Source organism: Jaminaea rosea, assembly GCF_003144245.1.
Source record: "Jaminaea rosea strain MCA 5214 unplaced genomic scaffold BDZ90scaffold_16, whole genome shotgun sequence".
NCBI lineage: Eukaryota > Fungi > Basidiomycota > Exobasidiomycetes > Microstromatales > Jaminaea > Jaminaea rosea.
The window spans coordinates 352,236-378,149 of record NW_020289990.1 but is presented as its reverse complement, the minus strand read 5'-3'; the positions used below and the strand labels follow the sequence as shown (position 1 = coordinate 378,149).

Below are 25,914 nucleotides of genomic sequence, written 5' to 3'. Positions count from 1 at the left end.
TACATCATCAAAGTGCGCTAGACCAGCAACGACGCAACAGTCCACCGCGACGCCTCCTCCTTTTCCGAGTAGCGACGCTGCGCCTGCCTACCAACCTTCGAATCGTCGCACTCGTCATCCAACCACCAATGTCGTCCAACACAGCCTCACCCGCGTAGGAAAGGCTCGCCATCTCCTCGCTTGGAACTGGCTCAGTCGCGAAGATGCAGGCTCCCTCGTCGTCGCCCTCGAGTCGGACAATGCAGAGCAATCTCTCCCCGGTTGGCTCAATACCGAGTACGAGACGGCGCGTGCCTTCCGCTCAGTGAGGTCAAGGAGATGGTTGCCATCGAGACTGCCCGAAGACATGGATGAAGCAGCGTCCTCATCTTCTTCACCGACGTCGGTCTCCCAGTGGCTTCACGAGCGCATCATGCAGCGCCGCGAAGATGACGTTGACTTTGCCATATTGCCTCTCGAGGACCAGGAGGACTTCATTTTGAAGGACGTGTGGAAGAGCATCGACGCAGAGGCTCGCAAGAATGCTAGCCTCGAATGTCGCTTCACATGCCTCCGCAAGTTGGGATGGCGCGCCGGCTACTCGGCTGGCTTTCCCCTCGCCGCAGACAGTCTGCAAGCTCAACGTCGCAGGGAACTCGTTGCAAGGACATCAAATCCCGAGGATGTTGCTGCTCTGGCGGAACTCAACGAATTTGACGAGGAGCAGGCTTGGCAAGATTGGATCTCCATGTCCTCTGCAGAGCGTGAAGCCGCAGAGCGAGATGCGTGGGAGCAACGTGATCGATCCACACTCTTTATCGACGACTCACCCTACTCCACTGTACTCGACTCAACGATGCCGCGATGGTTTGCTGAGCCGCAGCGTGCGGGCAACCTCGTCTTCTTGCCCAACATCCTCATCAAACTCGTTCGCAACACTACGCCTGCTGGTAAGCCCTACGATCCTTGGAAGGCAACCTTCCGCGTCCCTCTCAACGTCCACAAGCACACCGTCAAATCGTACCTCTTGGCCGTCTACGGGCTGCGCACCACCTGGATCCGATCCATGATTTATCGCTCCCCTCTTACGGGAACCAACTACGGCCAGCAAATCGCCACGGGCAAGGGTCGCACCTTCAAAAAGGTTGAAGTCGGTCTCCTCGAGCCATTCATTTGGCCAGAGATCCCAGCAGCAAAGCGCAAAGAAATCTTTGGCGGCGCATTCCTCGAGCAGCAGCGCGCAGCAGCGACGCTCAAGGCTAAGGGTATCAGGCGATGGAGGGGCAAGAAGATCGCGCCCTCAGCGCAGCGTCTTGAGGCGCAAAGATTGCGCGAAGAGAGGTTGCAGCGCGATCAGGCAGGTGAGGGCGAGCTGGTCGCAGTCGACCCGGAGGACAACAAGGCAGCGACGACGCCCAGGCTGTCACCCAACCCCAACAATACCATGCAGACCAAGAAACATGGCTCGATCTTGAAGCTGATTGGAGACAAGCGTAAGCAGAGGCAGAGGGAGATCGATGAGAAGGCGGCGGCATTGAGGCAGGAGGCAGAAGCGGCGAGCAAGACGGGGGAGCAGGCGTGAGCACAGCACAGCATAGCATCAATCGAAGCGGGCTTTCCATTGCAGAGCCAAGCCAGTGTGAACTCATGTCGCGTGTCTGTGATCGAGATGTATTGAAGCGAGTGTATAGACGTGACATGAATAGGGGTGGCCGGAGGGTCCAGACGCTACCACTTGATAGGGCCCCAGCCTGGCCAAGTGGCGGGAATAGAGGACTAGTAGCAGCTGTGCTCACATATCCATGCCCCTGCGAGCACAAGGGAGAGACGAATGGAAGGGTCAGTTCACTCTTCATGATCTCGATCGCTGTTTTTGGAGCGCGCAGACGCACATTGAAGTACCCTCTCCCGGTACGAGGTTCGACTTCTTTGCGCTCTGTGCATCCCTGACCCTGATCCTCTCCCTCCTCTCCTGCACTCTGCCCTCGCGAGCCATGGCCCTCTCCTTCTCCTTGCCCAATGCTGCCTTGAGATGAGCATTCTTGTGAACGGCCAGCCTGTCCCTCTGCTTCTGGGCCACCTTGCCGCCAGATGCCTTGAGCATCCTTGCCTTGTAGAATGCCGCTTCCCTCCTCGTCTTGATCTCTTGAATGCGAGCCATGGCCTCAATTGTCTTTCGTACCAGCTCTCGGTCGTACCTGACTGGCACGTTGCGGCGCTTCTCAAATTCGAGAGTAGAGTCGAGGGTCATCTCCTTGCCCGCTGCCTTTCTGAAGGCCTTTGTCCATCGGACCTTTCTCGGGTTACGCTTCATCTTGAAGTTCTTGTGGCATTTCGACTTGCAGAAGCGGAACGTCTTGCTGTCGTTGCGCACAAACATGATGCCATGCCCCGGATAGCATGGCGACGAGCAGAAGTAGCAGCGAGTGATCTGCATGCCGGCGCCGTTTTGAGGGGGCCGAGGATGATAGTGATGGCGAGGGAGAGGGAGAGGATTGGATGGATGCCTCAGGCGGAAGAGAGGCTCGCCGCCCAGCCCGCCCACGACAAAACTTCGCCACGCACCACGAGGAGGGGACGGACAGAGATGAGCGACCAGTCGCGAGAGCCAAGGCGGACTGGCTGGTCTGCCCGCCGCGAACTCGAATGCATCCGCCATCCGCACGCCCGCCCGCTCTATCGCATCTCGCGTTCCCAACCATCAACCCAACACCGCAAGCAGTCCGCTCGATTATGGACGGCTCATTCGGTTTTCCATCCACTCAGCAGTGGCCTACCGGAGGGCTCTTTGAGTCACCAGAGGTCCAGGCCGCCCGTTCTCAGGTGTGTAGTCGCTGCCACTCGGTCGCGTCGAGTCGCGTCGCATCACGTCGCTGATGCTGTCTCATCTCACACTCGTTCCCTTCGCAGGCCTTTGAGTCACTGCAACGCCTGTCGAACCAGCTTCGTGATGCCTCTCATCACGTCGAAGCCCTTAGCCGCGCCATCTCTCGTCCCAACTTGCCCAACGGATCACCCATGGCCGCTGGTGCATCGTCAAAGAGCGCGCCTGCCAACCAAGACAGCGATGACGGCCTCTCGCCAGCTGAAAAGAAGAAGATGAGCAAGCGCGCTAAGAAGATGGCTCGCAAAGCAGCCGACCCTAATGCGCCCAAGCGCCCGCCCTCTGCCTATCTAGTCTTCCAGAACGAAGTGCGAGGCGACATGCGCAAGAGGCACCCTGACCTGCCTTACGGCGAGCTCCTGGGCAAGGTATCCGAGGCTTGGAAGGCTCTGCCAGAGGCGGACAAGAAGATTTACCAGGACAACACCGACGAGGAGATGAGGAAGTGGAAGGAGGAGAAGGAAACCCGAGAGGGCAATGCTGGTGCAGCGGCAGCGGGCGGTGAAGCCGATGAGCTTGCGGACGAAGACAATGACGACGAAGAGGCTGGTGATGCCACGACGGCCGAGGCGCAGCTTTTGGCAGATGCGGTGAGCAAAGAGAAGACAAAGAAGAAGCCCGGTCGCAAGTCAAAGGCGACTCTCGAGGCTGAGCAAGCGTCACCCGCTACGCCTGCTAAAGCAGCTGCCGCAGCCGCAGATGAGTCGACGGTCTCTGCGAGTGGTAAAAAGAGGAAAGGAGAGGCGGACAAGGACAAGAAGAAGAAGTCAAAGAAGTGAGGGCCGACCTCTGAATGGCAATTGTCCGGCTTCGTTACCCGTGCGACGTTCTCCGCTGTCTGTACATTCATCCGCCTTTGTACATTCTTTGAACCTTCTTTGCGATGAGCGTCGCTGCTGTTTCTCACGCAATCAACGCTTCGAGACTCTTGATGACGAATTCAACGTTTGCATGTCATTACTTTGGTCGATTACAGCTCCGTCTTGCTCCTGTTGTCTTTGAGCTCCTCCACGGGCACCTGCTTGACCGCACCACCTCGCCCACTCTCTGGCGACCACACGCCCTCGTAGCTAGCACTCATGTTGACACCCATGGTGACGTAGCCAATCAATCCTTGCTGTAGGACACCGCCGAGGAACTCGATGTCGAACATGGGCATATACCCGTTGTCGAAGCTGTGAGAGCGAGTGACGAGGGGTGGACTGAGGTCAGATGTGCCCTCGCGGCTTTTATTTCGCGCCGCCGTCTACTTACGAGGTCTGGAAGATCTGTAGAGAGTCGTCCCAGTTGCGTGTGCGGCCGCCCTTGCCTGGGCGAAGGAGCGGATTTTCGTTGTACGGCTGCAGCTTGTCGATCTGCTGATTGAGGTCGTCATCAACGAAGAATTGGCCCTGCACAATCGATGATGAGATTCAGAAGTCAGTCTCCCCCTCCTCCGCTTTGAATCTCATCTGCCCTCTCCGCACTCACCGTGTGCACTAGCCTGCCGCTTGTAAAGGTACCGTTGGGCAACGCTGTCCATTCTGGATGCACCTTGACGTGAACGTGCGTTGCTCGGCCTGTATAGTAGCCAGGGAAGACGGACGTGAACTCGGTGACGCCGTTCTGATCGGTCGGAAGAGCTCCCCTCAGCCACGTCTCCTTTCCAACGGGTCCCTCATCTCGAGGATACGCCGAGAGGAGTCCCTTGCGCTTTCCCGTCTGAGCGGGCACCTCATTCTCTAGACCCTTCTTTGGGCTTGGATGACCGGCGTAATATCCCGTCGCGTTGGCCATCCACAGGTCGACGAGGACGTTGGGCACCGGTTCACACGTCTCGACATCGATGACGCCGACGTTCATGAGGAAGAGCAGACCGAGCTGATTCTCTGCCATGTTAGAGCGGATAGGGTGGCCCTCCGAGTGGTAGTAGGGACCCTCGGTCGTCTCTGGCGCCAACACACAAGTCGAGTTGCGTATGCTCGTCTCTTGCACCGGGTCACATGCCATGATCTGCTTGCCTTGCTCCGATTCCTTGGTGCCGCTGTCGACGAAGTACTGCTTCATGGCGAGGGGTGCACCGCCCAAGACCTTTTGTGCCCAATTGCGCTTGCGCTGCGCTGTCAGGGCAGCGACGGCGGGGGCGCAGTGATAGGCTGATGCCTGGCGAGCATGAAATGCCTCGACCTCTTCACGGGTCGATGGGCCGTGGGCTGCGAGTGCGATCGTTGTTGAGCTGTTTAAATAATGAGAGCATTTTGAGCTGCATTGCTCGCCACTCACCCAAGGCAAGACCAGCCACGATGGCGCTGGCTGCGGTCAAGGTACATAGTCTCATGGCTATGGCCGGCGCGTTGGATGGTTGATGAGAGTGGCAAGCAGGACAGCGTCCATTTGAGGAGCCCCACCCTCCTTTGACTCCATCCCCTGGTGACGCAGCAAGGCTTTGCAATCGCGACGGAATCAGGGTTCACCGGCGCCCTTTCGTGCGGGCCGCCAAGGAATTCACGGCAAGTCAATTCTCGTCGGGTCACACGCACGCGACTCTCAGGCACGGATCTCGTCCAGGCGGAAGCGCTCGCTCTCGCTTACGTCAGCACTAGGCCGACTCAAAGTTTTGTCCCTCGGAGCGGGTGAGAGTTGAATTGAACATTTCGAGCGGAAACGAGGCTTGGTTCAGGCGTCGCCTGGCCATTACCACCAACATCACTATCACCCTCTCGCTGCAGCAATGGCTCGTCTCAAGAAGCGTGGAGAGTCTGGTGCCGCCAAGAACTTCGTGACCCGCAACCAAGGTGAGAGGGAGATCCGCTAGAATATGTCATGTAGTGAGCAATGCTGACTCACTGATTTCCACAACCCTCCTGCCCGCAGCCCTTAAGAAGCTTCAAGTCTCGCTCTCAGACTTCCGTCGCCTCTGCATCCTCAAGGGCATCCACCCTCAGCAGCCTCGACATGTCAAGAGAGCCAATAAGGGGTCAACTGCACCTGCGTCCTTCTACTATGCCAAGGATATCCAATACCTTGCACACGAGCCCATCCTCCGTTCGCTTAGGGATCATAAGGTGCGCCGCGAACCGAAGAGCATCTCCAGCCTGCAGTATATGCTGATCTGACCCAACTCTCCGTTCGGACGCCACACAGACCTTTGCGAAGAAGCTCAGCAGAGCGGTAGGCAGGCGAGAATGGGCTGCGGCAAAGAATCTCGACGACGCCAAGCCACAGTGAGTAGCATGCGATTGCCGGGGATGAGAGTCGTCTGAATGCTGACCAGCCGTGCTTGGCTCGCCCAGATACACCCTCGACCATATCATCAAAGAGCGCTATCCCACCTTCGACGAGGCCATCGGAGACATCGATGATGCACTCTGCATGATTGCGTGCGTACGAGCAAGCGGCCAACATAGCATGCAGACTCCAATCTGACTTGTTGCCTCCCAACGTCACTCACAGTTTATTCGCCAATCTGCCCGCCAAGATGTATAATCTGCCCGAAGGTGTTGTCGACACCTGCTCTCGCCTCAAGCGCGAATGGGACGAGTATATCGTCAGGACAAAGGCCCTCAACAAGACGTTCCTCTCCATCAAGGGAATCTACTTCCAAGCCACGATCCGCCGCAAGGATGTCACTTGGCTCGTCCCTTACCCTTTTACCCAGCATGTACCTCACGACGTCGACTTCCGAATCATGTCGACCTTTCTCGAGCTCTACACGACGCTCCTCTCCTTTGTGCTCTTCAAGCTGTACGCAGACTTGGGCGAGTCGTATCCACCTAACCTTGATCAGCCCAAGGCTTCATCAGCCGTCGCTTCGACCAGCGCATCATCCTCGAGCGCTCTGAGCAAAAAGGCGGTTCGTAAAGCAGTCCGAGCTGTCGAGCACGATGTACAGCCAGGCGATCAGGAGACGGCGGAGGAGGACATTGAAGAGGCTGCAGAGTCAGCCGCAGACCAGGCAGATGATTTTGCCGTCGACGGCTCCAAGTCAGGAATCGACACACTGCCGCTTCCCTCATCGGACTCGTCAGACGAGACGCGCACCCTCTTCCGCAATTGCACTGTCTATCTGGACCGCTCGACCCCCCTCTCCCTCCTCTCCTTCATCCTCCGCTCCTACGGCAGTTTCAACACCCGCATAGGATGGGACGAGACGCTTGCACCCAACTCGCCGCTGCAGGAGGACGATGCAAGAATTACGCATGTCATCATTGACCGACCGGAGCTGGAGGCGTCGAAGAGGAAGGAGGGGCGAAAGTACGTACAGCCGCAATGGGTTGTTGACTGTGCCAACCGAGGTTCCTTGCTGCCCGAGGACAAGTACGCTGTGGGAGCTACGCTGCCACCGCACTTGTCGCCGTTCGTTGAGGGAGAGGTCGTTGACGAGGAACTTGCGGAGGGCGAGGCGAGTGGGTCGAGTGACGATGAGGACGATGGCGGGGAGCAGGAGGAGGTTCCTGAGTCACGCCCGGCTCTTCGCGCGTTGCTGGAGTCAGCAGACGACCCAGACGCCGCGCACGACGCAGGTCTGATGGACGCGGCTGAGCTCGAGGCCGAATCAATGGGAGGCGAGGCCGAGCTGGACCGCGTACGTGCGGCATGGCTCAAGGCGACGGGTGGTGCTGGAGGTGCCTCGACAGCTTCCGCATCGGCGGACCCTACGTCTGCGCCGTCAAAGAAGAAGAAGCAGGGCGACGCGGCGACCACGGCTGCTGCTCAAGAGGAAGAAGAGGCACGCAAGATGGCTCGCGGCCTGTTGAGCAATCGTCAGCGCAAGTTGTACGACAAGATGAGCTACACCAAGGCGAAGAAGGCTGAGGAGGCTCAAAGGTTGGCCAAGAGGCGCGAGGAGATCAAGAGGGACGAGAAGAAGCAGGCAAAGGCCAGTAAGGTGGCCGAGAAGTAGGCGCGCTCTCGCTCGACGCGATCGTAATGTTACATTGACTTTTCCACGGCGATTAGAGCTTTGGCTGTTGAGAGGTGCTAGTACCGGCGAGTGGCCCTTTGTAGGGGAGGTTGAGCCAGTGGGCAATTTGCTCTTGACGGTCGGACCCAAACCAGTGCATTGACTTGCCATCGCTGCCCCGCGTCGTGACGATCCACGGCGCTCCGAAAGCCCCTCCCTCATCGACGATGCGCTTCGCCTCCTCATTGACACGCGTCCTCGTCTCCTTCCTCCCCGCTTCCTCTAGCAGCGCCTCGACATCCAGCTTCTCCCCACCCAAGTTTCCTCTCTTCGCAATCTCATTGAGCTCAGCCTTGATCTCCTCTGGCGTGCGGACGGCCTTCCCCTCGCCCCAGACGCGCATGTAGAAGTGCTCTGTCGCCTCCTCGAGGACGGCGGAAGAATGCTTGTCCTTGATGATGCGCAGAAGGCACTGCAGCGGAAAGGTGTTAAAGGGGAACTCCTGCGGCTTGACGAGAGGGGTACCAAAGAATTCGGAGGAGAGCTTCATTTGCTCGAACATCCAACGGCCTCTGCGGCAGGGCGGGGACCGGGGGTTGTGAGCGAAGCTGAGGGCCCCGCCCATCGGGCCTCGTGGTGAACTTACTTGTTGGGCACCATGATTGGAGGCTGGTTGCCAGATTGTTTCATGACGTAGCCCTGCCAAAGTTCAGTCGAGGTCAGCACAACGCCCCGATCACACTGGTACCGCTCGTACAGACCAGATTGAAGGGGCAAAGCTCCAAGTCGGCCTCCTTCTCCCACAAGCGCGCATAGGCTCGAAGTGTGCGGAATGCCACGAAGCTCCAAGGCGAGACGATGTCATAGTAGAGTACGATGCGGCTACGCGCTGCCGGAGAGGCCATATTTTCCGTCGAGGGATATTGAGTCGATGACATTGATGGAGCTGATGGAGAGTCGTTGGGAGGAAAGTCGCCGGCACAAACTGCATTGACTTGCCGGGTGGCCGGCCATGCGGGGAAGTCGACCAGCGGCCGGAGCGGAACAGCGTCGCCCAGCGGCTACGAACGATCAAACAAGCGAGCAAGACGCTCGCTACTCGTGTATGCCCAATGAGTCTCGAGGGCTACTCTACATAGCGGAGGCACACATCTGTCTCAGAGTGAGGGTCAGATGCTCCCAATGAGTCACAGAGTGGCGGTGCCTGTACAGAATTATGTAGCCGCGTGCTCTTGGTCATTGTAGTCGAATTGAGACTGTCCGTCAGTGTGCTGCTGATTGCGACTGGTCGCCGTCATTGCTGCTCCTTCAAGAGTACACTTTGATTACGACGAGCTTGAATGCATTGCACCTCCGCTCCTTCTGTCAAGCGCAGCCATGGCGATGGACCTAGCTCATCCGGCTGCACCTTCTGTCGACGACTCTATCAAGGCATTCAAGCAATGCCTGGACCAGTCAGGGCTCGTGATCACAGACCCAGACGACATAGAGCCGGGCTGCTGGCCGCAGCAGTATAGATCGGCGGTGCTGAGCTGGCTTCGCCAAGCTGACGCGCTCGTCCATACCGCATTCTTTCTCTACGTAGGGATCAAGATCCGGGTCAATGACGGTCGCAAGGCCAAGCGAGCGGTCGAGAAGGTGGTCAAAGACTTATATCTGGTCGCGCAGTGCCCTCTCGTGTGTCGGGTCCTTGCCATACCATTTCAAGGCGTCCCGGTGAGACCGCTACGCCTAGCCTCAGCCTTTCCCGACATCCTCTGCGCCTTTCAGGGCATGGTCAGCAACAAGGCGACGACGACGATTAGCCTCTTCAATCGCGCAGACTCCTTCACGATGCCAGCAATCTTGACCCTCTCTCAGTCGCTGCAATTGGACCTGGACTCCGAGATGCAGATGTACGCCAATCAGTACAATCGCCACCACTGGCTAGGGATTATGTGGAGCGCTGCTGAGGTGCCCGGCTGCGGCAATTTCCTCTCGCAATATTTCGACTACGGTCGCGCCAACCGATATCGTCTCTTCTTCCCTCTGAGTATGTTCACAACAGATGCCTGGGTCTCCAGCACCCTTCTCTTCAAGCCTCCGTACGATTTCCGGCAGCTCGTCGCCTATGGTCGTCTCGTGTCGCGATTCTTCTCTGGTCAGGGGACACTGGGCGTCGGCGATATCAATAAAGCATTTGAGCACATCGACTTCTCTGGCCTTACACCCCTGGATTCGGTTGCTTGTACCTTCGAGGATGAACGGAGGGACGGTGCAGTCCCACGAATCCAGTCCAAGGACCCAAAGTATCGAGAGGCTAAGAAGACTGCTTTACGGGAGAAAGGCAGGCTTCTACAGGACGACACTCGTTCACGCGCACCGGAAGCTCCGTTGAATCTCGAGTGCACATTGGTTTGACATCGCTGGGTAGGCGACAAGTCAAAGATGCACGGTCGCTCAACAGGAGGTGAAGAGGAGAGGCGAGTGATAATGCTTTGCTATGCGGCGGAAACGGGAGAAGCGCGATGTTCCTAGGAGGTAGCAGCCGATGGTGTCTGCCCAGTCGTTGTCGCATCAGCCCTTTGTGATACTATTCATCATGCTTCACCGATGGTACCGCCGCCCTTCTTCCCCTCATCGAACTAGCCTTGCCCGTCACGCCCCGCCCGCCGCCTCTTCCCTTGACGCCACCTCGAGCCGCGGCAGCCGCACGACCCTTAGCTGTCGTCGCTCCACCTCTACCTTCTAATGTCGCTGGTGTCGTTGCACCCTTGCCACCATTCACCTCTTCACCCAGCGTCCTTGAGCTCGTCGATCTCGTGAGGATGCCGCCTCTGCCTCCCCTGGTACTGACCGACCTCGGAAGCCCGCTGAGGGGCGGGCGCAGCACATCGCCACCGCGCTTGGCTGCTGGTCTCCTACCGTTCGTCGCCGCCTCCTCTGACACCTCTTCCCCGTCAACCACACTGTTGGCTCGACTATTCGCCCGCGAGCTTGAAGCGCGCGTGCTACGTCTCGCCGTGGGCTCGCTGCCGCTCAAGCTGGGGTCTTCGAAGACTTGGAGCTTGGGACGCTTGGACGCTGACGCTAGGGCCGAGGAGGGGGCGTCTATGCTTTCCTTTCTTCTCCGACGAGAAGGAGTAATTACGCTGTCTTTGTTTGTGGGTTTCTGTTCCTCCTCGTCTTGCCCTCTGAATAGCGGCTGCTCTTCCTCTCCATCCTCTTCCTCATCCTCGTCCATTGCATCAAGCTCACCCGCCTGCTTCCGACCTTTCACTGCAGCTTTCTTCACATCCTGCTTGACCAGAGCCGCCCTCGCTCCCATCTTGTCTGCCGCAGCGGAGAAGCTGCTTGCTGCTTTGCTGTTTCTGGCCTTGGCAGCAGCGGGCATCTTGAGAGGACCGCGTTTCTTGCCCACGACGTTCGAGAGGCCAAACCCGCCAGGCAGAATCGAGGGGGTGAAAGGATCCAGCGCAGCAGGGAGCGATGCATCTTCTGTCTCCTCTTTCTGACCGCCAGGGATGAAGGCAAAGCTGCCGTCGCCTGCTTGACTTGTGGTAAAGAAGCCAGTCGGAGCAGGCGGGAGGTCCTGCAGCGCTTTCATCGTGGCTGCTGAGGGGGCAGTTGGACGTGATGAGCCGGAGGAGGATGAGACAGAGCGCGCAGAGGAATGGGGGGCGAGTTGCGCTGGTCTGCCCATGCCGAGACTGGCAGTACGGTGGCGCTGTGTGGGCGCCGATAGTGATGGTGAGCCATCTGAAGATGGTCGTGGTCGTCGCCTTGTTGACAATGACGGCGGCGGCATCCTCGGCGAGCCATCGCCATTCCGGACGCTCTTGCTCGGACTGTCTTCAATCTTCGCCTCCCTCCAAGGCATCCAGAGGCGAGCCCAATTGACGACCCTACCGGTCGATCTGCGCACGTACAGCAGTCCCCACGAGATGGGCAGCGACGCGAGGAAGGTCAAATTGAAGAAGAGGTTCAGTGTGCTGGAGATGATGGCGTCGATGAGGACTTGGTAAGGGGCGAGGACGGGGTTGATGAGGGTGGAAATGATACGCATGGATGCGCCGGTCCGTGCGAAGAAGAGCCATAACAGGAAGGCCGTCTTGAGTGTGGAGTAGAAGGGGACGATGTACGAGGCGATGGCGTCCAGGACAGGCTCGACGCTCTGGTACAATGTCCATACGACGACGAGTGACAACGCTAGCCGGAGCTGTTGCCGTCTTTGCGTGCTTCCTATGCGGTAGCGAGTGTGCGGCTGACGACTGGGTGTACCCACTGCGTCCCTGACTAGGCGATGAGTAGTCGACGTAGCACGGCCGAGCTCAGAGAAGGACGGCGCCGTCGCCGACTTTGATCCGCTCGCTGTCAGCGCCTTGAAGACGTCGATGAGGTTGATGGCCGAGCTGCGTGTCGTCAAAGAGGGTCAGCACGCTTATGAAAGACGCAAATTGGCAATGCGCGCACTCACATGGCCAACTTGAGCCCTGCATTGAGCAAGGACATCAACGACGGCAAGACGAACCAAGAAGGAAGGAAGACAAGACGCTCTCGCCGTCGCCTCCACGACCCGCGTCGAGGTGAGGCATTGGCGTCAACGGGAGCGACCACGTGGGTAAAGTGTTGGACTCTCGGCGCCTTTTGAAGGAGGCCTGTTCATTTGACCCTGAATGTGACTTGTACACCTCTGCTCTAGGACATGCACTATCAACATCCACATTGCCATGGAGCACCCAGAGCTTCTACCGGCCACAACGCCCACACGCGCCTTGCTGCGCCGCTTACGACGTCGTTCTTCTCTCGCTCCATCCACTTCCTGCAACTTCCCTCTCGCACCTCCTCCACCAGTAGCTACAAGCGACAGAATGGCTCCAGCTACGAGGTCCGCTACAAGGACCGGCAAAGGAGCAAAAGTCCGTGCTGGTACAGCGACGGGAGCTGAGACGCCTTGCCCGCAGCAGCGAAGAGGGGGCCCACGCTTGACTTGGGAGGCAGCTCGTAAGCTCGAGTCCGAGTTTGAAGCTCAAGAGAAGGTGCAAAGAGGCAGTGACACTGTGCAACAGAGCATGAAAAGCTGACTCTACACCGCCCGTAGATACTACAAGGCCTTCAACGAGAGTGAGCACTATACATTCAGTCAGCGGAGAGCGTCTCGCTGACCGTCATCCCTCGCCTCGCTTCAGCAACGAATCCAAGACAATCGAAGTCGAGCACCTCCGCCGCGAAGCCCGCGTCATGACCAGCTTCCTCAGCACGCAGTACGGCGATCACTGGGAGAAGATCGTCTTTGGCGGGCAGAGGCGTGCATCAACAATGCTGGCGGCCGCACCTACGGCGATTGCCACGCCTAAGATGGGAGCGACGACGACCAAGTTGCCCAGCTTCCTTCTTCACGAGAATGATGACGACAACAGCCTATCGCAGTCGATGGCAACATCCACGGAGACAGCGAGCACGAGAAGCAGTCCTCGCCGCAAGCAGCGCTCCGCACGCTCTATGCCCAACTCACCAGTCAAGCCCGATGATACCCGCGGCACAACGCTCTTCTGGGAGGCCAACGATGCCAGTTTCGAAGCAGGCAGCAGTATTGCCACTCGCCCTGACAGCCCCGCGGCCAGCTCCATCACCCCTCGCCAGGTCGCGGCGGCCGACACAACCTCTTTGCTGCCCACCGAGGAGACGACAGGAGGAGAGACGGACGATTCCTTTTTGTTGTCGCGCTTCCTTTCTTCTCACCGCCAGGACAGCGTCCACGAGAAGCAGGAGCAGGAGCAACGCCGGGCCGATGACCAGCTCGGTGCGAGCAGCCGCTCGGACGACGAGGTGCAAGACATTACTGCCCTACTCCTTTCCAGCTCCGTCAGCTCCATCGCTCCCCTCTCTGGCGCAGGGCCCATGGCTTCGACACCCGCCCACCAGCCCAAGCCAGCTACACCGCCTCGAAGCGCTTTCTCCTTCTCTACCGGCGGCGTCGGCGGCGTCGACTCGACGGAGCTCCTGGCCCAAGTCCAAGCCACCCGTGCCCTCGTTGAGGCCTTGGCAGAGGACAATGACGCTCGGCTCGTAGAGCTGCGCAAGATGGAGGCTCGTACCAAGAAGCATGGGGAGGGCAAAGTGGCTGAGATGCGAGCCTTGATTGCCGCTTGAGCTGTCGCTGGACGACGTGCGGGCGTCGAGGCCTTCCCACCTTGTCCATATCATCATCTCCGTCGTGCTTCTGCTTCACTCGATACCATCGTCTCAATGCTCATCCATCATTGTCCCACCCTTCCTTGGCGAATGATGTAGCGTCAGTTGGTCTCTTCTACACAGCGCCCTTCACTACGTTGATGATCTTGTATCGGTTTGAATTGCGTCGGCTTGTTACGACAGTACCCCACTTCATCCAACCTTCTCCGTCGACCATGCGCTGTTCGTTGCGAACTCCTTTGGCGCTATAGCTTCCATCTGTGGGCGCGGGAGGGATGAGGGGAGAGTGGGGTTTGCAATGATCAGCAATAGAGCAAGAGGCTGTTTGACAACTCGATGACACGCACCGACTGCCCTCTCTGTGATCCAGTCAATCGCTCGTCGCGGTTCATCATCATGACGTCAAAGTTGTCGATGTTGGAGCGTTGCGGCTGTGAGAGGCGCACGATCGAGGGAGGAGAGATGTTAATCAGACTCAGTGGACTGAGGTGAGCGCGAATTGGCTCTGCCTCACCTTGCCATCATTCCTAATCATCTTGAGTCCCTTGTATGCTGTGCCCGTCGTGAAGAACATGACGCCCACCAGGCTGCGCGATGACGAGGAAGGAGGAAGGCATGCGGGTCAATAAGAGATCACGCAACGAGTGATCGACGCGAGGACCCACCCCATGGGGATCAAAGCTTCGAAAGGGACCGGCATCTTAGCTGTGAGTTGCGAGGTGAGGTGCGATGGAGCGGAGGCAGTTGCAGGCCGAGACGAACGTCGATGGAATCGAGGCGGGGACGACGAGTGACTGCGCCACGTGGTTGCACCCCCAGCAGCTGCCTGCTTTCAATCAAAGCCGCTCACACACGCGCCTCTCACTCGCGCGCTCGTAGTGCTCGATACAATGGTTTGCGATCATGATGTTGCCACGTCTCGAAACAAGTAGCCCGTCATAAGATGAAGATAAAGAGGTCTACAATCGCGTCTCGCGTCTCGCGCCTTTCTCATATTACATGCCGACCTCAGGTAGTCCCTCTAGCTCAGCCTCTTCTCGAGGTCGGCGAGCTTCGACTCGTGAGCCTCTCCACCTCCCTGGAGCGGCTTGTTCAGCTTCGCCTCAGTCGCAAAGAACCCACCAAGGTCGTTACGGAGGAAAGCCTTCTCCTCGTCACTGAGCGGCGCCTTGTCCACCTCTTCACCATCCGCACTCTCGTAAAGGGCCTGAAGCTCGCGCTTCTTGTCCTTGGCATCCTCCTCTGGGTCATAAGCGCGATGCCTCTTAAGGACGACGCGCTCCCAAAGCGACAAGTGACGAGGGCAGACGGCGACACCGTGGTACTCGCTGGCCTTGCCCTCCATGACCTTGGCCCAGTAGCGCTCCTGCTCGCGGAGGTCGAGGCCGGTCACGTCGGGTACGCAGATGAGGGTCAGGATCCAGGCTGCCACAGCGAAGGGAGCTGTGAGGTAGAACTTGTCGCGGTTGCTGATGTAGTTGAATGCTACGGCGGCAAGGAGGGCGCCGAGCTTGCCTGTTGCGGCTGATACACCATGGGCTGTGGCGCGGATCGAGGCAGGGTAGACTTCGGCGGCGAGGAGGAATGAGGTGGTGTTGGGGCCGAATTGAGTGAAGAATGAGGAGAGGAAATAGATGGCCTGGAACCAGTGGACACCCATTCCCGGCTGGGTGAGCTGAGGGTACACGGCGCCCGAGATGATGTAGCAGATGAAGATGGCAATGAGACCGTTGGCCTGCATCCACTTGCGGCCATACATCTTGTGGTCGATGAAGAGAGCGCCCATGTAGTAGCCGATCAGAGAGACACCGATGTTGACCAAGTTCCAGAGCCACGTCTCACCCAAAGTGGCCGTACCACCATTGATGGTCGCGATGAAGACGCCGGAAAAGATCTTGGCGCCGTAGAAGGCGACGTCGTTTGCAAACCAGACGAAGGCGGTGCCTACCATGCGGTGCCAATAGTGGGACGAGGCGAGCTTGAGCGACTTGATGTCGTAGCCCGACGTGTTCAGGCGCTTCTTTGCCTGGCTGAGCGTGTCGTTGTAGCGCAGCTTGTAGTAACGGAGGTAGGCGAGGTACAGTGTGGGGAGGATGATGACGGCAAATTGGATGCGGAAGGTCCACTGCGTCGACACCTTATTGAACGGGGCATCGAGGGTGTTGTGGGTGACGAGGAGGGCGAGGATGAGGACTACTTGGTTTGCGAGTTGACCCCATCCCTGCATCAAGAAGGCGAGGGCGACGCGACGACCGCGGTGCAAGCGGTCACCGGCGCCGCCATTCGCTGCGGCCTCCATGGCGCGGGTCGAAGTCATTGGGTATTCGCCGCCGACGCCAATGCCGTAGATGAAGAGGGAGAGGGCGTAGCAGATGACCCAGCCCTGCGAGCGCGTCGACAAGAATGCAGCGTGTGCGGGAGGGCGAAAGGAAGTGAGTAAGAGGTGAATGGCAGCCTAACTGGACGCGCTAGCGCTCGCTCTCACCTGAAGAGTGGTGCCCCACATCGCCGTGAGCATGATGGAACCCAAGGTCATAATCAAGGCATCCTGGACCATGCCGAATTTCCTTCCGACCCAGTCACCCTGGATACCGACGAGGATCTGACCCACGATGATACCGACAATCTCGAGGTAGTCGACGGCGGCAGTCCATCCAGGTGAGCAGACTTGATGATTCTTCCAGCATTCGGGCCAGACGGCCTTGAAGAGGGGAGTGAGGTTGCCGACGGAGAAGAGGACGTAACCCTCGACGAAGAGGCCCTGCAGCGTGGGATGACAAGTAGACGAGATGATTAGCGAGTGACCAAGATCAAGGCTCTCTCGCGGTGTGCACCCACCATTCCCGTGACGACGTAGTTGGAAAAGTAGGCCGAGATGGGCGAGAGGGGGTCACGCTTGAACATTCGCCCAACGTGAGCGAGCTCCCTGGCAGCCTCTTCGTTGGACTGCTTGCCAGTCCATGCCAGGCGACGACCGAGGGGCAAATCACCCCAGTAGACGTGATCCCCCTGGGTGTACGAGTCCGCAGGGTAAATGAGATCATTGAGGGCAGTGCTCTTCTCAGGAGGAGTCGACGCAGACGCGGACGACGAGTTGGAGGTGATGTCGTTGGCAGACGACGCCTTGTCCGTCTCCGAGGCGCTGCGTTGGACTGGCCGGGCGCGCGAGGTTAGCATCAGCCTGGCATTCCAACGTCTTTTTCAAGGCCGCCATGACACCCACTCTGATCAACAGAAGCCATGGCAGACCAAAGGGCAGGGGAGAGAGAGGAAGCTGATTGGTAGTGGTGAGAAGAAGAGACCGAGTCTGGAGGGGGAAGGACTGACATTCACATCACCTTCGGCCCTTGCCTTAAACCTCATGGAACCAAAGTTGCTCCCAATGCAGATCGCTGCTGCTCCTGGTCGAGGCCGAGCGTCGCTGCACAGTCTTGCGCGTGCGGGTGCGGGTGCGGCGGCCGGCGCGGCGAAACAGCCGGGGCAAAGCAGAGAAATTTGAGCTCGATTCGCGAGTGCAGCGTGAGCCGGCCAAGTGGCGAGGGCGTCTGCATCGACGCACGCGCAGATTGGCTCCACCCGCGCACCGCAAGACGAATCATTCTCATCGCCATCATTCACCTCTGGTTGTTTGGTTGGTGCCTGAGTGGCAGACTGGCCGCCGCCGGGACTTTGGTGTCTCTCTGGCAAGCGCCGCGGGTCCTAGTCGCCGAACGGAATTGAAAATCTCATCTCTTCGTCCATGTATGCGCTCTCGGCGGCAAGCTCGACGAGCGTCCGGAGCGTTGTGTAGAGCGAGGTCGAGCGAACGTGGGGGGTCCATCCAGGGTGAAATTCGGTGCACGCAGACGCGACTTGAGGGCCGGCGGCTACCGTGCCCGGCGGCGACGACGACAACGCTCCGCTCATCTCACAAAGCGATGAAGAAAAGTCAACACAATGAGCGGAAAAAGAGAGCAAGAGGCAGACAGAAGAAGAGGTACGCGAATGCGGCAGCGAGGAGGCCCCGAGATTGGCGCTAGTGGTCAGCCGTGTTGCCGTGACCAGCGAGAGAGGATGCCAAGGCTGGGCACCATTTGGCCGGACGGCGGTGCGTGATGCACCGTCTCCCACGCACAGTCCATCGTGAGCACGAGCAGCAACGTCGTCGGCGATAGAGGAGGGGATGGAGCTCGCTGGGCGATCGCTCGATCGATCTGTGTGGACGTGCGACGGCGTATGCTGATTTCTATGGCCCGATGACGGCAGCGCCCGTGCCTACATATCCATGCCACGATCGCCGTCATCCTCTTTGCCACTCTTGGCTTCGACCGCCTCTCGAGCCTCCAGGAACTTGGCTGGCAACTCGTCCCACCCGTCTGTGTACTCTTCCGTCGTGAATTTGGGGTAAACGCGCTTGTAGAGGGCCTGCGCGTGCGCCAGAGATGACAATTGGGTTAGCAGCAGCATGATCGATGCCTCATAAGCTCAACACGCACCATCATGATTGTGTCCATCTGCCCGATAGGTCCGTCAAAGTGTGCCTTGAATCGACCATGCGTACCCAGCGGCTCGCGAATATGCCCTGTCCTTCCGTACTTGGTGCGCAACGGGATGGGAGCAAAGTAGCGCACGTCCTCTGGCTGGAAGAACATCCAGCGGATCGTAGCCGTCTTCTTGTGGATCTTGAATGGCTCGCCCGTGAGAAGCACGCGCTTTACGTTGACCCTCAGCGGTCCGTTGCCGTTCTTCTTGAGGAGGGAACCACTCCCGATGAGGTCTGGATATTGATTCGCCCCGACGCCTCGCTCATCGTAGCCTCGCTCGGGAGTTGCGCCCCAGCTACGAGGGCGGAGCAGGGTGATGGATGGAGAGCCAAAGGTGATCGGCGCGTAGATGGTTGCGACTGACGGAGTCGGCGAGGGAGGGGGAAGGAAACGATGGAACTTATGCGGGTGCACCTGGACTGAGCCGTCTGCTGCAGACGGAATGGGCCGCGAAGTTGAGGTACCGAGCGAGTGCTCCGAATAGATGGGATTGACGCAGAGGAGACGTGGGCCGAGGAGCATGAGGACGGGGTCCTTGGACTTGACCGTCTCGGTGTATTCGGTGTTGCGAAGTACGGTGAAGTTTGCGACCCTGAGAACGAGAACGAGGGACAAAGGATTGGTGAGGGAGAGGAGCGGATGAGCATCGATACATTGCTTTACGGCGCACGGCGCACGCCGCACGGGCACTTACGTCTTCTTGTGCTCGTGGCGCAGGAGTCCCCACACCGTCATCGGCAGGAGCCGCTGCTTCATGTCCGCATCTTTGATGGCTCCGAATCGTCTCGCCATCTCTACGGGCACATCCTCGATCTCGATTGCAATCTCCCGGCCCATCGACACGCCGTCGATCCTTGCCTTGCCCTCTACAGCCCGCTTGACCCGCTCCCAGTCGTCAAATTGGAAAATGCGCGAGTACTCGGCGGGCAGCTCCTCGTAAGCATCCCATGTTGACGAGCGCATTGAAGCCATGCCGCGGTAGCGCGCGAAGCGTTGGCGGGCAGGGATGTGGAGCGGGGTGTCGACTTCGTCTGGGAATTCGAGATCCTCCTCTGCGCGTGCCCGACGCTCCCCCTGCTGGGCGTAGAGGGCTGCGTCGTCCACGTCTTCGTCGTCGAATGGTTCATCATCTTCGTCATCGCCGTTGAGCTCTCCATTGCGGCTCCAGCCGGTGACTGGGACGCTCTCGAATGCGTCGCTGCCACCGAGCATTCCGGCGTTCTCCTCTTCATCGCTATCATCGCCGCCTTCTTCGCCGTCGCTCTCTTCAATGAGCCATCGGGTCTTGTACTTGTCCTCCTCCTTTTCCGCTTGCCGCTGTCTTGCCTCGCCCTGTGCCATTTCCTCCTCTGTCGGCCAGGTCTGCTCTTGCATGCCATTGAGCCCCTCGCTGACGGTGTTCTCTGACTGCAAGTCGTCTGCCTCTTCGTCGTCGCGCTCATCGAGGATTACGAGGCCGTCTGGCGTGAGTTGTTCCGCATCCTCCATCTCTACGTCTCTGCGTGCGCGCTTGCCTTTGCCCTTTGTCATCGCGGGCGCTACGATGCGCTTGACTCGGAAGTCACCAAAGTCTCGTACGTGGACAAGACGTTGAGCACTGAAAATGGCATTGCCTCGCGACCACCCTTTCACGACCAGCGTGCCGCGCTCCTCGCCCTCTGACCGCCACTCCGCGCCGTCTGCAATGAGGTAGGGACGTGCCTCACGCCACGCAGGAAAGCGTGGAACCGACGTGGCCATGGTACGCAGCAGTCCATCTCGCTCTGCGTCGACGTCGAGTGCGTAGATGCGGTCGGTGCTTGGGTCAAAGTACTTGACGAAGGAGGTGAGACTCTTGCGCACAGCATTCTCGCCAGTCTTGCCTGCGCTGCTTCCCTCTGCGGCGTCTTTGACTGTGGGTACGACAGCCAGGACCTCTGGCATTCCCTGAGCGTGGAGAATGCGCAGAGCAAGCTCGCCCCACGATCCCTCTTCGATGGAGTGCGTGGCGGACAGTACGAGGATGACAAAGTCGGATGAGGCGACCGCGCTGAGGGTCGGATAGAGGGAGCCGTAGGGAAGTGGGAGAAATTGTAGATTGGTCGAATGTGAGCGCATCTGACAGGATGATAGGCCAGATTGGAGGGCAGACCGTACGTCTCGAACCGCCTCCCAGCTCGGGGATCGCTCGAGGGATGCGCAGACTTGCCAGGCATTAGCGTCTGGCGTCAACTCGAGGACCGAGACGACTTTGGGCATGCCGCCCTCGTAGAGTCGCTGAGCCTGCTTGATCGCTTCGCGCTTTGCGAGCTGAATTTGTTTTGCCTGATTCTTGCGGGATTGGGCATTGCGGATTGCGCCCGATGTTGTGGACGACGAGTGCGAGGCGACGGAAGCCGGGCGGCCCTTGGCGAGCTTTTTGATTGAAGACTTGGTGGAATGCTTCGACTTGAATGGCTTATTACGCTGCTTGAGCGTCGAGCGGTGGTGGTGGCCCGCCATCGCTGCGAGATGCAAGTGGTGATGAGATGGAGGCTGAGGATTAGAAGAGTGAAGCGTTGGCGCCGCCCATCGACCAAAAATTCCTCCCAGTCCGCCCCTTGGCGATCGCGTGGCACGGCGCAGGCGGGGCGGCCACTTCGAGACTTAGACTATTGGCATCGATGCCCGGCGGCATTGCTTCTTGCCATCCAACACTTCACTGGCAGCTGCGCACCATCTTCGAGCTCCTCGCGGTGAAGCTGGGAGGGACGGAAACAGTGTACAAGCTGCATCGGGTGCGATAAAATGAGGCAGCATCCGTGTCAGACGTGCAGCGGTGGGCAGGGCGAAGGCCTGAGCGCCTGAAAGTGAACGAGCTGAGTGGTCTACGGTCACCTTGCTTCATCGGCACTGTGAAGTGTAGGCCAGCGAGCACAGTCGCTTACAGAGTCGTGCGATGGCGAGCTTGCGTCCGTAGACAGCGTTGCAGCAATGAAACCAACCCCCCCCCCCCCTCCCTCCTAGTCTTTGGCCTGAAGGGACCGCGTGGCACCCCGCAGCCCCGAAAGCTTATATCGCAGACAGCAAGGGCGCTGTGAAGGCGCTGGGAAGGCGCTCCCAATTGGCTGCGCTGCTGTCGCGGACCGCAGCATTCTCGGGCGATCCTCCGCCATGCAGACTCATGAAGTGCGTACGCTCGCTCGCTCGTCGGGACGAATGTCGCCTAGTCTGTATTCATGACCCTGAGGCACCGATGACTGCGAGAACAATCCCGTGAACACAGCTGCGGGCAATCTTTCGGCCTCACGCGCTGGCAAAGCGGTACGCCAAGGTAGCAGATCGTGCGCGGGTGTGGGCAGCAGGAAGAGAGCGACGATGAGGGCCCGCTGGGCAAGGGCTGGGCCCGCAAGCAATCAGGATCCTATCTTTCGTAGCCTCGCACCGAGTCACTGTCCGCGCGTCTAGCCTTCAACCGTACGCATCGCACTGCTGTTGTCCATCCGGGCGACTAGGCGCGCGGCGAAGTCCCCGAGCCCCTCGCACCTCCCCACTCGTGCCTTGTCAAAACCCACGCCACCTCCCGAGCGCCGAGACGCACGCATCTTCCTCTAATCGGCGGCAAGAGAATCTCAAGCGTCCGTACCTCCGCTTACCTGGCTCTTTCCGACGGATAATAAGTGGCTGCAAGATGCAGCGCCCACCCCACATATCACCTGACTGGTGCGCTTGACTCCATCTTCTCTTTCTTCCTCCCTCCGCCACGTCACAACAACGCCCCACCCGTACGACCATGTCCTCCGCCAGCGTCGCTCAGCACGGAACCATCGTGCTTCCACGTATTGAGAATGAACCAAACGTAAGTCGCCGAGACTGATGGGATGGGCGCGATACGAGCTTACGCTTCTTCTCCCCACCGCTCAGCGCAACTACGCGTCTGGCTCCAAGGAGCGCGCAGACCTTCAGCATGCCGTCGATGAGATGATGAAATCGGCGCCCTTCGAGGTGCCCTGCATCGTCAACGGTAAGCATATCAAGACCGGCGATGTGGCCAAGCAGGTCAACCCCAGCAACCACGCCCAGATTCTCTGCAACTATCACCAAGCCGATGAGAAGCTCGTCCAAGAGGCCATCGAGGGCGCTCTCAAGGCCAAGCAGACCTGGGAGGAGATGCCTTGGGCTGACCGTGCCGCCGTCTTTCTCCGTGCTGCGGATCTTATTGCACACAAGTATCGCTACAAGCTGATGGCAGCCACGATGCTGGGTCAGGGCAAGAACGTCTGGCAAGCCGAGATCGACGCCGCCGCCGAGATTTGCGACTTCTTCCGCTTTGGTGTCGCCCAAGTGTCCGAACTCTACGCCCAACAGCCTGCTCGTCACGCTCCTGGAAGCTGGAACCGCATGGAATTTCGCCCTCTTGAGGGGTTCGTCCTTGCCGTCAGTCCTTTCAACTTCACTGCCATTGGTGGTAACTTGCCTGGTGCCCCAGCTCTGGTAGGCAATGTCGTAGTTTGGAAGCCATCTCCCATGGCTACCTACTCCAACTACCTGGTGCATCAGATCTTGACTGAGGCCGGGTTGCCCGCAGGCGTCATCCAGTTTACTCCTGGTCCTCCTGCAGAGATTGTCAAGGCATGCATCGACCACAAGATGTTTGCTGCTTTGCACTTCACCGGCAGCACGACTGTGTACAAGCAGCTGTGCAAGGAGTGAGTGTCAATTGGGCGACAAGTACAGTTTGCACTCCGTCTGACCTTCATATTGCACGCTTCTCAGTATCGCCGCCAACTACGACCACTATCGCAACTACCCTCGAATGGTCGGAGAGACGGGCGGCAAGAACTTCGCTTTGGTGTGAGTGCTTCCTTCCTTCTTTTTGCTGAGACGACTGATTTCTGTTTGCTGATCATCCATCTGCGTGGCTACTCCAGGCATCCGACGGCCGACGTCGACATCGTCGTCAACGAATGCATCAGGGGAGCCTTCGAGTACCAAGGCTCCAAATGCTCAGCCCTCTCTCGCTTGTACGTACCCGCTTCCCTTTGGAACAACGGCGGCTTGAAGGAGAAGCTCGTCTCTCAGGTTGGCACCATCTCGGTCGGACCAGTCAACGAGTTCCAGCATTTCATGGGGCCGGTCATCGCACAGACGGCGTTCCAGAGAATCATGGTCAGTCTGCTTTCCGAGTAGACATGATGAAGACAGAGCTGACTCTTCCCCATCTCCGCATAGGGCTTCATCGAGTCTGCGAAGAAGGCAGGAGGACAGGTCCTGGCCGGTGGTACGGGAGACAACTCGGTAGGCTTCTACATCCAGCCCACCATCATCGAGACAAAGGACCCTCGTTCGACGACGATGGTCAATGAGATCTTCGGACCGGTTCTGACCGTATTCGTCTACGACGACTCCAAGGCCGACTACTGGCAGGCTATCTCGCAAGAGATCGACGCTGCCACCGACTACGCCTTGACGGGCTCCATCTTCTCACGCGACCGCAAGGCGATCACCGAGGCAAGCGCCATGCTACGATACGCATCTGGCATGCTCTACATTGGACAAAAACCAACAGGTGCGCAAGTGGGTGCTCAGCCCTTCGCAGGGGCTAGAGCAAGTGGAAACAACTACAAGGCAGGTAGTACAGGCTTCTTCTATCAGTTCGTCTCTGCGAGGACGGTCAAAGAGTCTTTCGTCGATTCCGAGGGCTTCATGTACCCATCGAACGCGTGAATGGGGTGCAAGCGCCTTCAATGCTGTTCGTGACCATTGCATGCTGTTGTTCGAGTCATAATCTTCACCTGCAATATAGATTACGATGTCACATCGAAGCCAATCCAAGTCATGAAGATCTGAGATGCAACCGGTTCGCCTCGTCGACGCCCTTGCGAGGCGAGCCCGTCGGCATCGCCGGTGTCTTGCTATTCGAGAAGTCGGGTCTCTGGACAGAGAAGAATCCACCTCCCCTTACGATCACTTCGACCTTTGACAATTCCCAGCGAGAATCTCATTGAGGTGAATGAGTGCGGCGAAGAAGAGGAAGAAGAAGAGTGCGGGAGCCCGCGCGCCCGCGATTTCGGCGTGTGGCCCGTGCGCTCTGAGTGTTGGGTTGGGTCGGGTTTCCTCAGCTCCGTGGCCTGATCACGGCTCAGCGAGGCGGTCGACGCGGTTGCTCTCGCGACCTCATCAAGGCCCGCCCGGCCAGCGTCGAGCAGCTTGGTCTCATAACCATCACTCCCATCTTCAGGCTCTTGCATCCGCTCATCATCGTCAGCTCTCGACAGGCATCCACCTCCTCATGCAAACGTCAGTTCCCGGCACTCAAATTGTCCTGCTCCTCATGGCCCTCTCTCCCTTGGTCATCTCTTCACGAGCCGCAGCAGTACCTGCCCACCACTGAGGCGCGTCTCGCTCGCTGGTTCCGCGCGTGTGCAAACTTGGCCGTCTAGAGAAAGTAGTCGACGTCGCAACGTGCCCTCGTAACAAGAGCTCTCCCACCTGGGTCGCAGCCAAGAAAGTCAAGCAGGCGACGCGACCTGCTCTGCGTGATCAAGGCTCGAGCACCACGTTTTGTGGATGGGACAGCGCACCTTGCACCTGTGCCTCACCGTCATCTGGGCCAACATAGCACCCATAACATTTTGGTCAGGGCCTGCGCCATCCCGGGGAGGGAGCACCAGCGCGTGGGTGAGTAGCTGCGCACGCGGTCCTCTGTTCGAGGGCTCCGGCTTACAGTTGCCTCGCCCTCGTCCTTCTTTACTTCCTTTCATGCAGCGCATCTCCTTGTCATTTTCTGCTGCGCTATGCCCGCTCACTTGGACAGAGAAGACGCATTCACGTCGACGGCAATCAACAACGTCACACCAGGTTCTACCGAGAAGGTACCATCACTGTGGTTGAGGACGGCATCAGCACAGCAAAGAGTGCTTGAAAGGAAACTTGCAGAAGGTTCCGCTGGAGGAGAACCAAAGGCAAGGATAATGTTACGCTACCAATAAGCGCTACCAGGCCTGGGGACGACGGTGTCGCCCCGGCGTTGGGCATCGCCCTCGATCTCCTTCGACCTTGGTATCTTCTCTCAAGAATCTGCCCGCGCTACGGCCGACTCGACATTCTTGGGCCTGGAAGTGCACTCGCCGACGTGAGCCATCCACGCCCGTCCATCTTGACCAACGCTCTGGACCAGCTGCCTCCTAGAAGCCGATGGAGCTACCGGCCGGCCGCCAAGTCTAAGTCCGTCTTCCCAGTGAGTCTCGTCTCGATGTCCACCGCACTCAAGCGCGCACCCCACTCATTTCTTGCACGCCACCTCCCGCCACAGAGGGCAATGATGACCTATTCAAAGGTATCGATTGGAATGGACGGGCCCGCGAGAGGCAGCACCGCCAGCACAAGAGCAAGCACCCCAACCGCCTCGTCCATGCCGCATGGCTGCTGGCCGAACCCAATGTCAAATCGATCGTCACGCTCCGCGTTGTTGACTACAAGGCGCTCGCAGCAAAGAACAGGGCCGCCTACGG

The 25,914-nt window shown here is 58.7% G+C and overlaps 14 protein-coding genes across 14 annotated transcripts; 6 read left to right on the top strand and 8 right to left on the bottom strand.

The window, feature by feature from the left end:
* Positions 1-118: 118 nt before the first annotated feature.
* On the top strand, positions 119-1,270 carry BDZ90DRAFT_209903 (hypothetical protein; the record flags this gene model as incomplete). Its single annotated transcript, XM_025504060.1, has 1 exon — positions 119-1,270. A coding segment is annotated over one exon (1,152 nt), but the record flags the coding sequence as incomplete, so codon positions are not given.
* A 406-nt stretch (positions 1,271-1,676) lies between these two features.
* BDZ90DRAFT_234420 (hypothetical protein) lies at positions 1,677-2,442 on the bottom strand. The gene has a single exon (XM_025507013.1). The coding sequence runs from the start codon at positions 2,414-2,416 to the stop codon at positions 1,832-1,834; it is 585 nt and encodes a 194-aa protein (XP_025359831.1). The 5' UTR covers positions 2,417-2,442; the 3' UTR covers positions 1,677-1,831.
* Positions 2,443-2,693: 251 nt separating this feature from the next.
* Positions 2,694-3,828, top strand: BDZ90DRAFT_243793 (hypothetical protein). Its single transcript, XM_025507444.1, has 2 exons — positions 2,694-2,802; positions 2,890-3,828. The coding sequence occupies exons 1-2, from the start codon at positions 2,713-2,715 to the stop codon at positions 3,640-3,642; spliced, it is 843 nt and encodes a 280-aa protein (XP_025359830.1). The 5' UTR covers positions 2,694-2,712; the 3' UTR covers positions 3,643-3,828.
* Positions 3,829-3,833: 5 nt separating this feature from the next.
* BDZ90DRAFT_265656 (aromatic compound dioxygenase) lies at positions 3,834-5,333 on the bottom strand (the record flags this gene model as incomplete). The annotated part of the gene is made up of 4 exons (XM_025508674.1): positions 5,126-5,333; positions 4,334-5,055; positions 4,118-4,254; positions 3,834-4,089 (listed from the first exon to the last, which is right to left on the bottom strand). The coding sequence occupies exons 1-4, from the start codon at positions 5,178-5,180 to the stop codon at positions 3,834-3,836; spliced, it is 1,170 nt and encodes a 389-aa protein (XP_025359829.1). The 5' UTR covers positions 5,181-5,333.
* A 240-nt stretch (positions 5,334-5,573) lies between these two features.
* On the top strand, positions 5,574-7,745 carry BDZ90DRAFT_223924 (hypothetical protein; the record flags this gene model as incomplete). Its single annotated transcript, XM_025504594.1, has 5 exons — positions 5,574-5,637; positions 5,717-5,907; positions 5,987-6,066; positions 6,136-6,222; positions 6,296-7,745. The coding sequence occupies 5 exons, from the start codon at positions 5,574-5,576 to the stop codon at positions 7,743-7,745; spliced, it is 1,872 nt and encodes a 623-aa protein (XP_025359828.1).
* On the bottom strand, positions 7,745-8,650 carry BDZ90DRAFT_255995 (thioredoxin-like protein; the record flags this gene model as incomplete). Its single annotated transcript, XM_025507875.1, has 3 exons — positions 7,745-8,317; positions 8,392-8,444; positions 8,507-8,650. The coding sequence occupies 3 exons, from the start codon at positions 8,648-8,650 to the stop codon at positions 7,798-7,800; spliced, it is 717 nt and encodes a 238-aa protein (XP_025359827.1). The 3' UTR covers positions 7,745-7,797.
* Positions 8,651-9,122: 472 nt separating this feature from the next.
* BDZ90DRAFT_262661 (hypothetical protein) lies at positions 9,123-10,145 on the top strand (the record flags this gene model as incomplete). Its single annotated transcript, XM_025508514.1, has 1 exon — positions 9,123-10,145. The coding sequence occupies one exon, from the start codon at positions 9,123-9,125 to the stop codon at positions 10,143-10,145; it is 1,023 nt and encodes a 340-aa protein (XP_025359826.1).
* A 416-nt stretch (positions 10,146-10,561) lies between these two features.
* BDZ90DRAFT_84005 (hypothetical protein) lies at positions 10,562-12,275 on the bottom strand. Its single transcript, XM_025509885.1, has 3 exons — positions 12,202-12,275; positions 11,076-12,136; positions 10,562-11,022 (listed from the first exon to the last, which is right to left on the bottom strand). Exons 1-3 carry the CDS (start codon positions 12,234-12,236, stop codon positions 10,979-10,981), a joined length of 1,140 nt encoding a protein of 379 aa, XP_025359825.1. The 5' UTR covers positions 12,237-12,275; the 3' UTR covers positions 10,562-10,978.
* Positions 12,276-12,414: 139 nt separating this feature from the next.
* On the top strand, positions 12,415-13,993 carry BDZ90DRAFT_234415 (hypothetical protein). Its single transcript, XM_025507012.1, has 3 exons — positions 12,415-12,763; positions 12,826-12,848; positions 12,914-13,993. Exons 1-3 carry the CDS (start codon positions 12,455-12,457, stop codon positions 13,875-13,877), a joined length of 1,296 nt encoding a protein of 431 aa, XP_025359824.1. The 5' UTR covers positions 12,415-12,454; the 3' UTR covers positions 13,878-13,993.
* Positions 13,994-14,111: 118 nt separating this feature from the next.
* On the bottom strand, positions 14,112-14,619 carry BDZ90DRAFT_223817 (hypothetical protein; the record flags this gene model as incomplete). The annotated part of the gene is made up of 4 exons (XM_025504589.1): positions 14,112-14,177; positions 14,267-14,350; positions 14,434-14,506; positions 14,585-14,619. 4 exons carry the CDS (start codon positions 14,617-14,619, stop codon positions 14,112-14,114), a joined length of 258 nt encoding a protein of 85 aa, XP_025359823.1.
* A 321-nt stretch (positions 14,620-14,940) lies between these two features.
* Positions 14,941-17,161, bottom strand: BDZ90DRAFT_262657 (MFS general substrate transporter; the record flags this gene model as incomplete). The annotated part of the gene is made up of 4 exons (XM_025508513.1): positions 14,941-16,302; positions 16,405-16,680; positions 16,758-17,071; positions 17,143-17,161. The coding sequence occupies 4 exons, from the start codon at positions 17,159-17,161 to the stop codon at positions 14,941-14,943; spliced, it is 1,971 nt and encodes a 656-aa protein (XP_025359822.1).
* Positions 17,007-17,873, bottom strand: BDZ90DRAFT_234411 (hypothetical protein). Its single transcript, XM_025507011.1, has 3 exons — positions 17,253-17,873; positions 17,143-17,193; positions 17,007-17,071 (listed from the first exon to the last, which is right to left on the bottom strand). The coding sequence occupies exon 1, from the start codon at positions 17,528-17,530 to the stop codon at positions 17,279-17,281; it is 252 nt and encodes an 83-aa protein (XP_025359821.1). The 5' UTR covers positions 17,531-17,873; the 3' UTR covers positions 17,007-17,071; positions 17,143-17,193; positions 17,253-17,278.
* BDZ90DRAFT_234408 (DUF663-domain-containing protein) lies at positions 17,864-21,387 on the bottom strand. Its single transcript, XM_025507010.1, has 3 exons — positions 19,137-21,387; positions 18,395-19,034; positions 17,864-18,323 (listed from the first exon to the last, which is right to left on the bottom strand). Exons 1-3 carry the CDS (start codon positions 20,921-20,923, stop codon positions 18,174-18,176), a joined length of 2,577 nt encoding a protein of 858 aa, XP_025359820.1. The 5' UTR covers positions 20,924-21,387; the 3' UTR covers positions 17,864-18,173.
* A 767-nt stretch (positions 21,388-22,154) lies between these two features.
* BDZ90DRAFT_255981 (putative delta-1-pyrroline-5-carboxylate dehydrogenase) lies at positions 22,155-24,182 on the top strand. Its single transcript, XM_025507874.1, has 5 exons — positions 22,155-22,259; positions 22,325-23,109; positions 23,177-23,254; positions 23,332-23,569; positions 23,633-24,182. Exons 1-5 carry the CDS (start codon positions 22,194-22,196, stop codon positions 24,125-24,127), a joined length of 1,662 nt encoding a protein of 553 aa, XP_025359819.1. The 5' UTR covers positions 22,155-22,193; the 3' UTR covers positions 24,128-24,182.
* The last annotated feature ends 1,732 nt before the right edge of the window (positions 24,183-25,914 follow it).

Coding starts and splice junctions, on each gene's coding strand:
- BDZ90DRAFT_234420 (XM_025507013.1), bottom strand. CDS start 2,416: ATGCAGATCACTCGCTGCTACTTCTGCTCGTCGCCATGCTATCCGGGG.
- BDZ90DRAFT_243793 (XM_025507444.1), top strand. CDS start 2,713: ATGGACGGCTCATTCGGTTTTCCATCCACTCAGCAGTGGCCTACCGGA. Junction 2,803..2,889: donor TCCAGGCCGCCCGTTCTCAG/GTGTGTAGTCGC, acceptor TTCCCTTCGCAG/GCCTTTGAGTCACTGCAACG.
- BDZ90DRAFT_84005 (XM_025509885.1), bottom strand. CDS start 12,236: ATGTCCTTGCTCAATGCAGGGCTCAAGTTGGCCAT. Junction 12,137..12,201: donor GCAGGGCTCAAGTTGGCCAT/GTGAGTGCGCGC, acceptor GACGACACGCAG/CTCGGCCATCAACCTCATCG. Junction 11,023..11,075: donor AAACAGCAAAGCAGCAAGCA/GCTTCTCCGCTG, acceptor CTGGTCAAGCAG/GATGTGAAGAAAGCTGCAGT.
- BDZ90DRAFT_234415 (XM_025507012.1), top strand. CDS start 12,455: ATGGAGCACCCAGAGCTTCTACCGGCCACAACGCCCACACGCGCCTTG. Junction 12,764..12,825: donor AGTTTGAAGCTCAAGAGAAG/GTGCAAAGAGGC, acceptor CACCGCCCGTAG/ATACTACAAGGCCTTCAACG. Junction 12,849..12,913: donor CTACAAGGCCTTCAACGAGA/GTGAGCACTATA, acceptor GCCTCGCTTCAG/CAACGAATCCAAGACAATCG.
- BDZ90DRAFT_234411 (XM_025507011.1), bottom strand. CDS start 17,530: ATGGCGATGAGAATGATTCGTCTTGCGGTGCGCGGGTGGAGCCAATCT.
- BDZ90DRAFT_234408 (XM_025507010.1), bottom strand. CDS start 20,923: ATGGCGGGCCACCACCACCGCTCGACGCTCAAGCAGCGTAATAAGCCA. Junction 19,035..19,136: donor CGCCACGAGCACAAGAAGAC/GTAAGTGCCCGT, acceptor TCTCGTTCTCAG/GGTCGCAAACTTCACCGTAC. Junction 18,324..18,394: donor AGATGGACACAATCATGATG/GTGCGTGTTGAG, acceptor GCGCACGCGCAG/GCCCTCTACAAGCGCGTTTA.
- BDZ90DRAFT_255981 (XM_025507874.1), top strand. CDS start 22,194: ATGTCCTCCGCCAGCGTCGCTCAGCACGGAACCATCGTGCTTCCACGT. Junction 23,255..23,331: donor GGCAAGAACTTCGCTTTGGT/GTGAGTGCTTCC, acceptor TGGCTACTCCAG/GCATCCGACGGCCGACGTCG. Junction 23,570..23,632: donor CGGCGTTCCAGAGAATCATG/GTCAGTCTGCTT, acceptor ATCTCCGCATAG/GGCTTCATCGAGTCTGCGAA.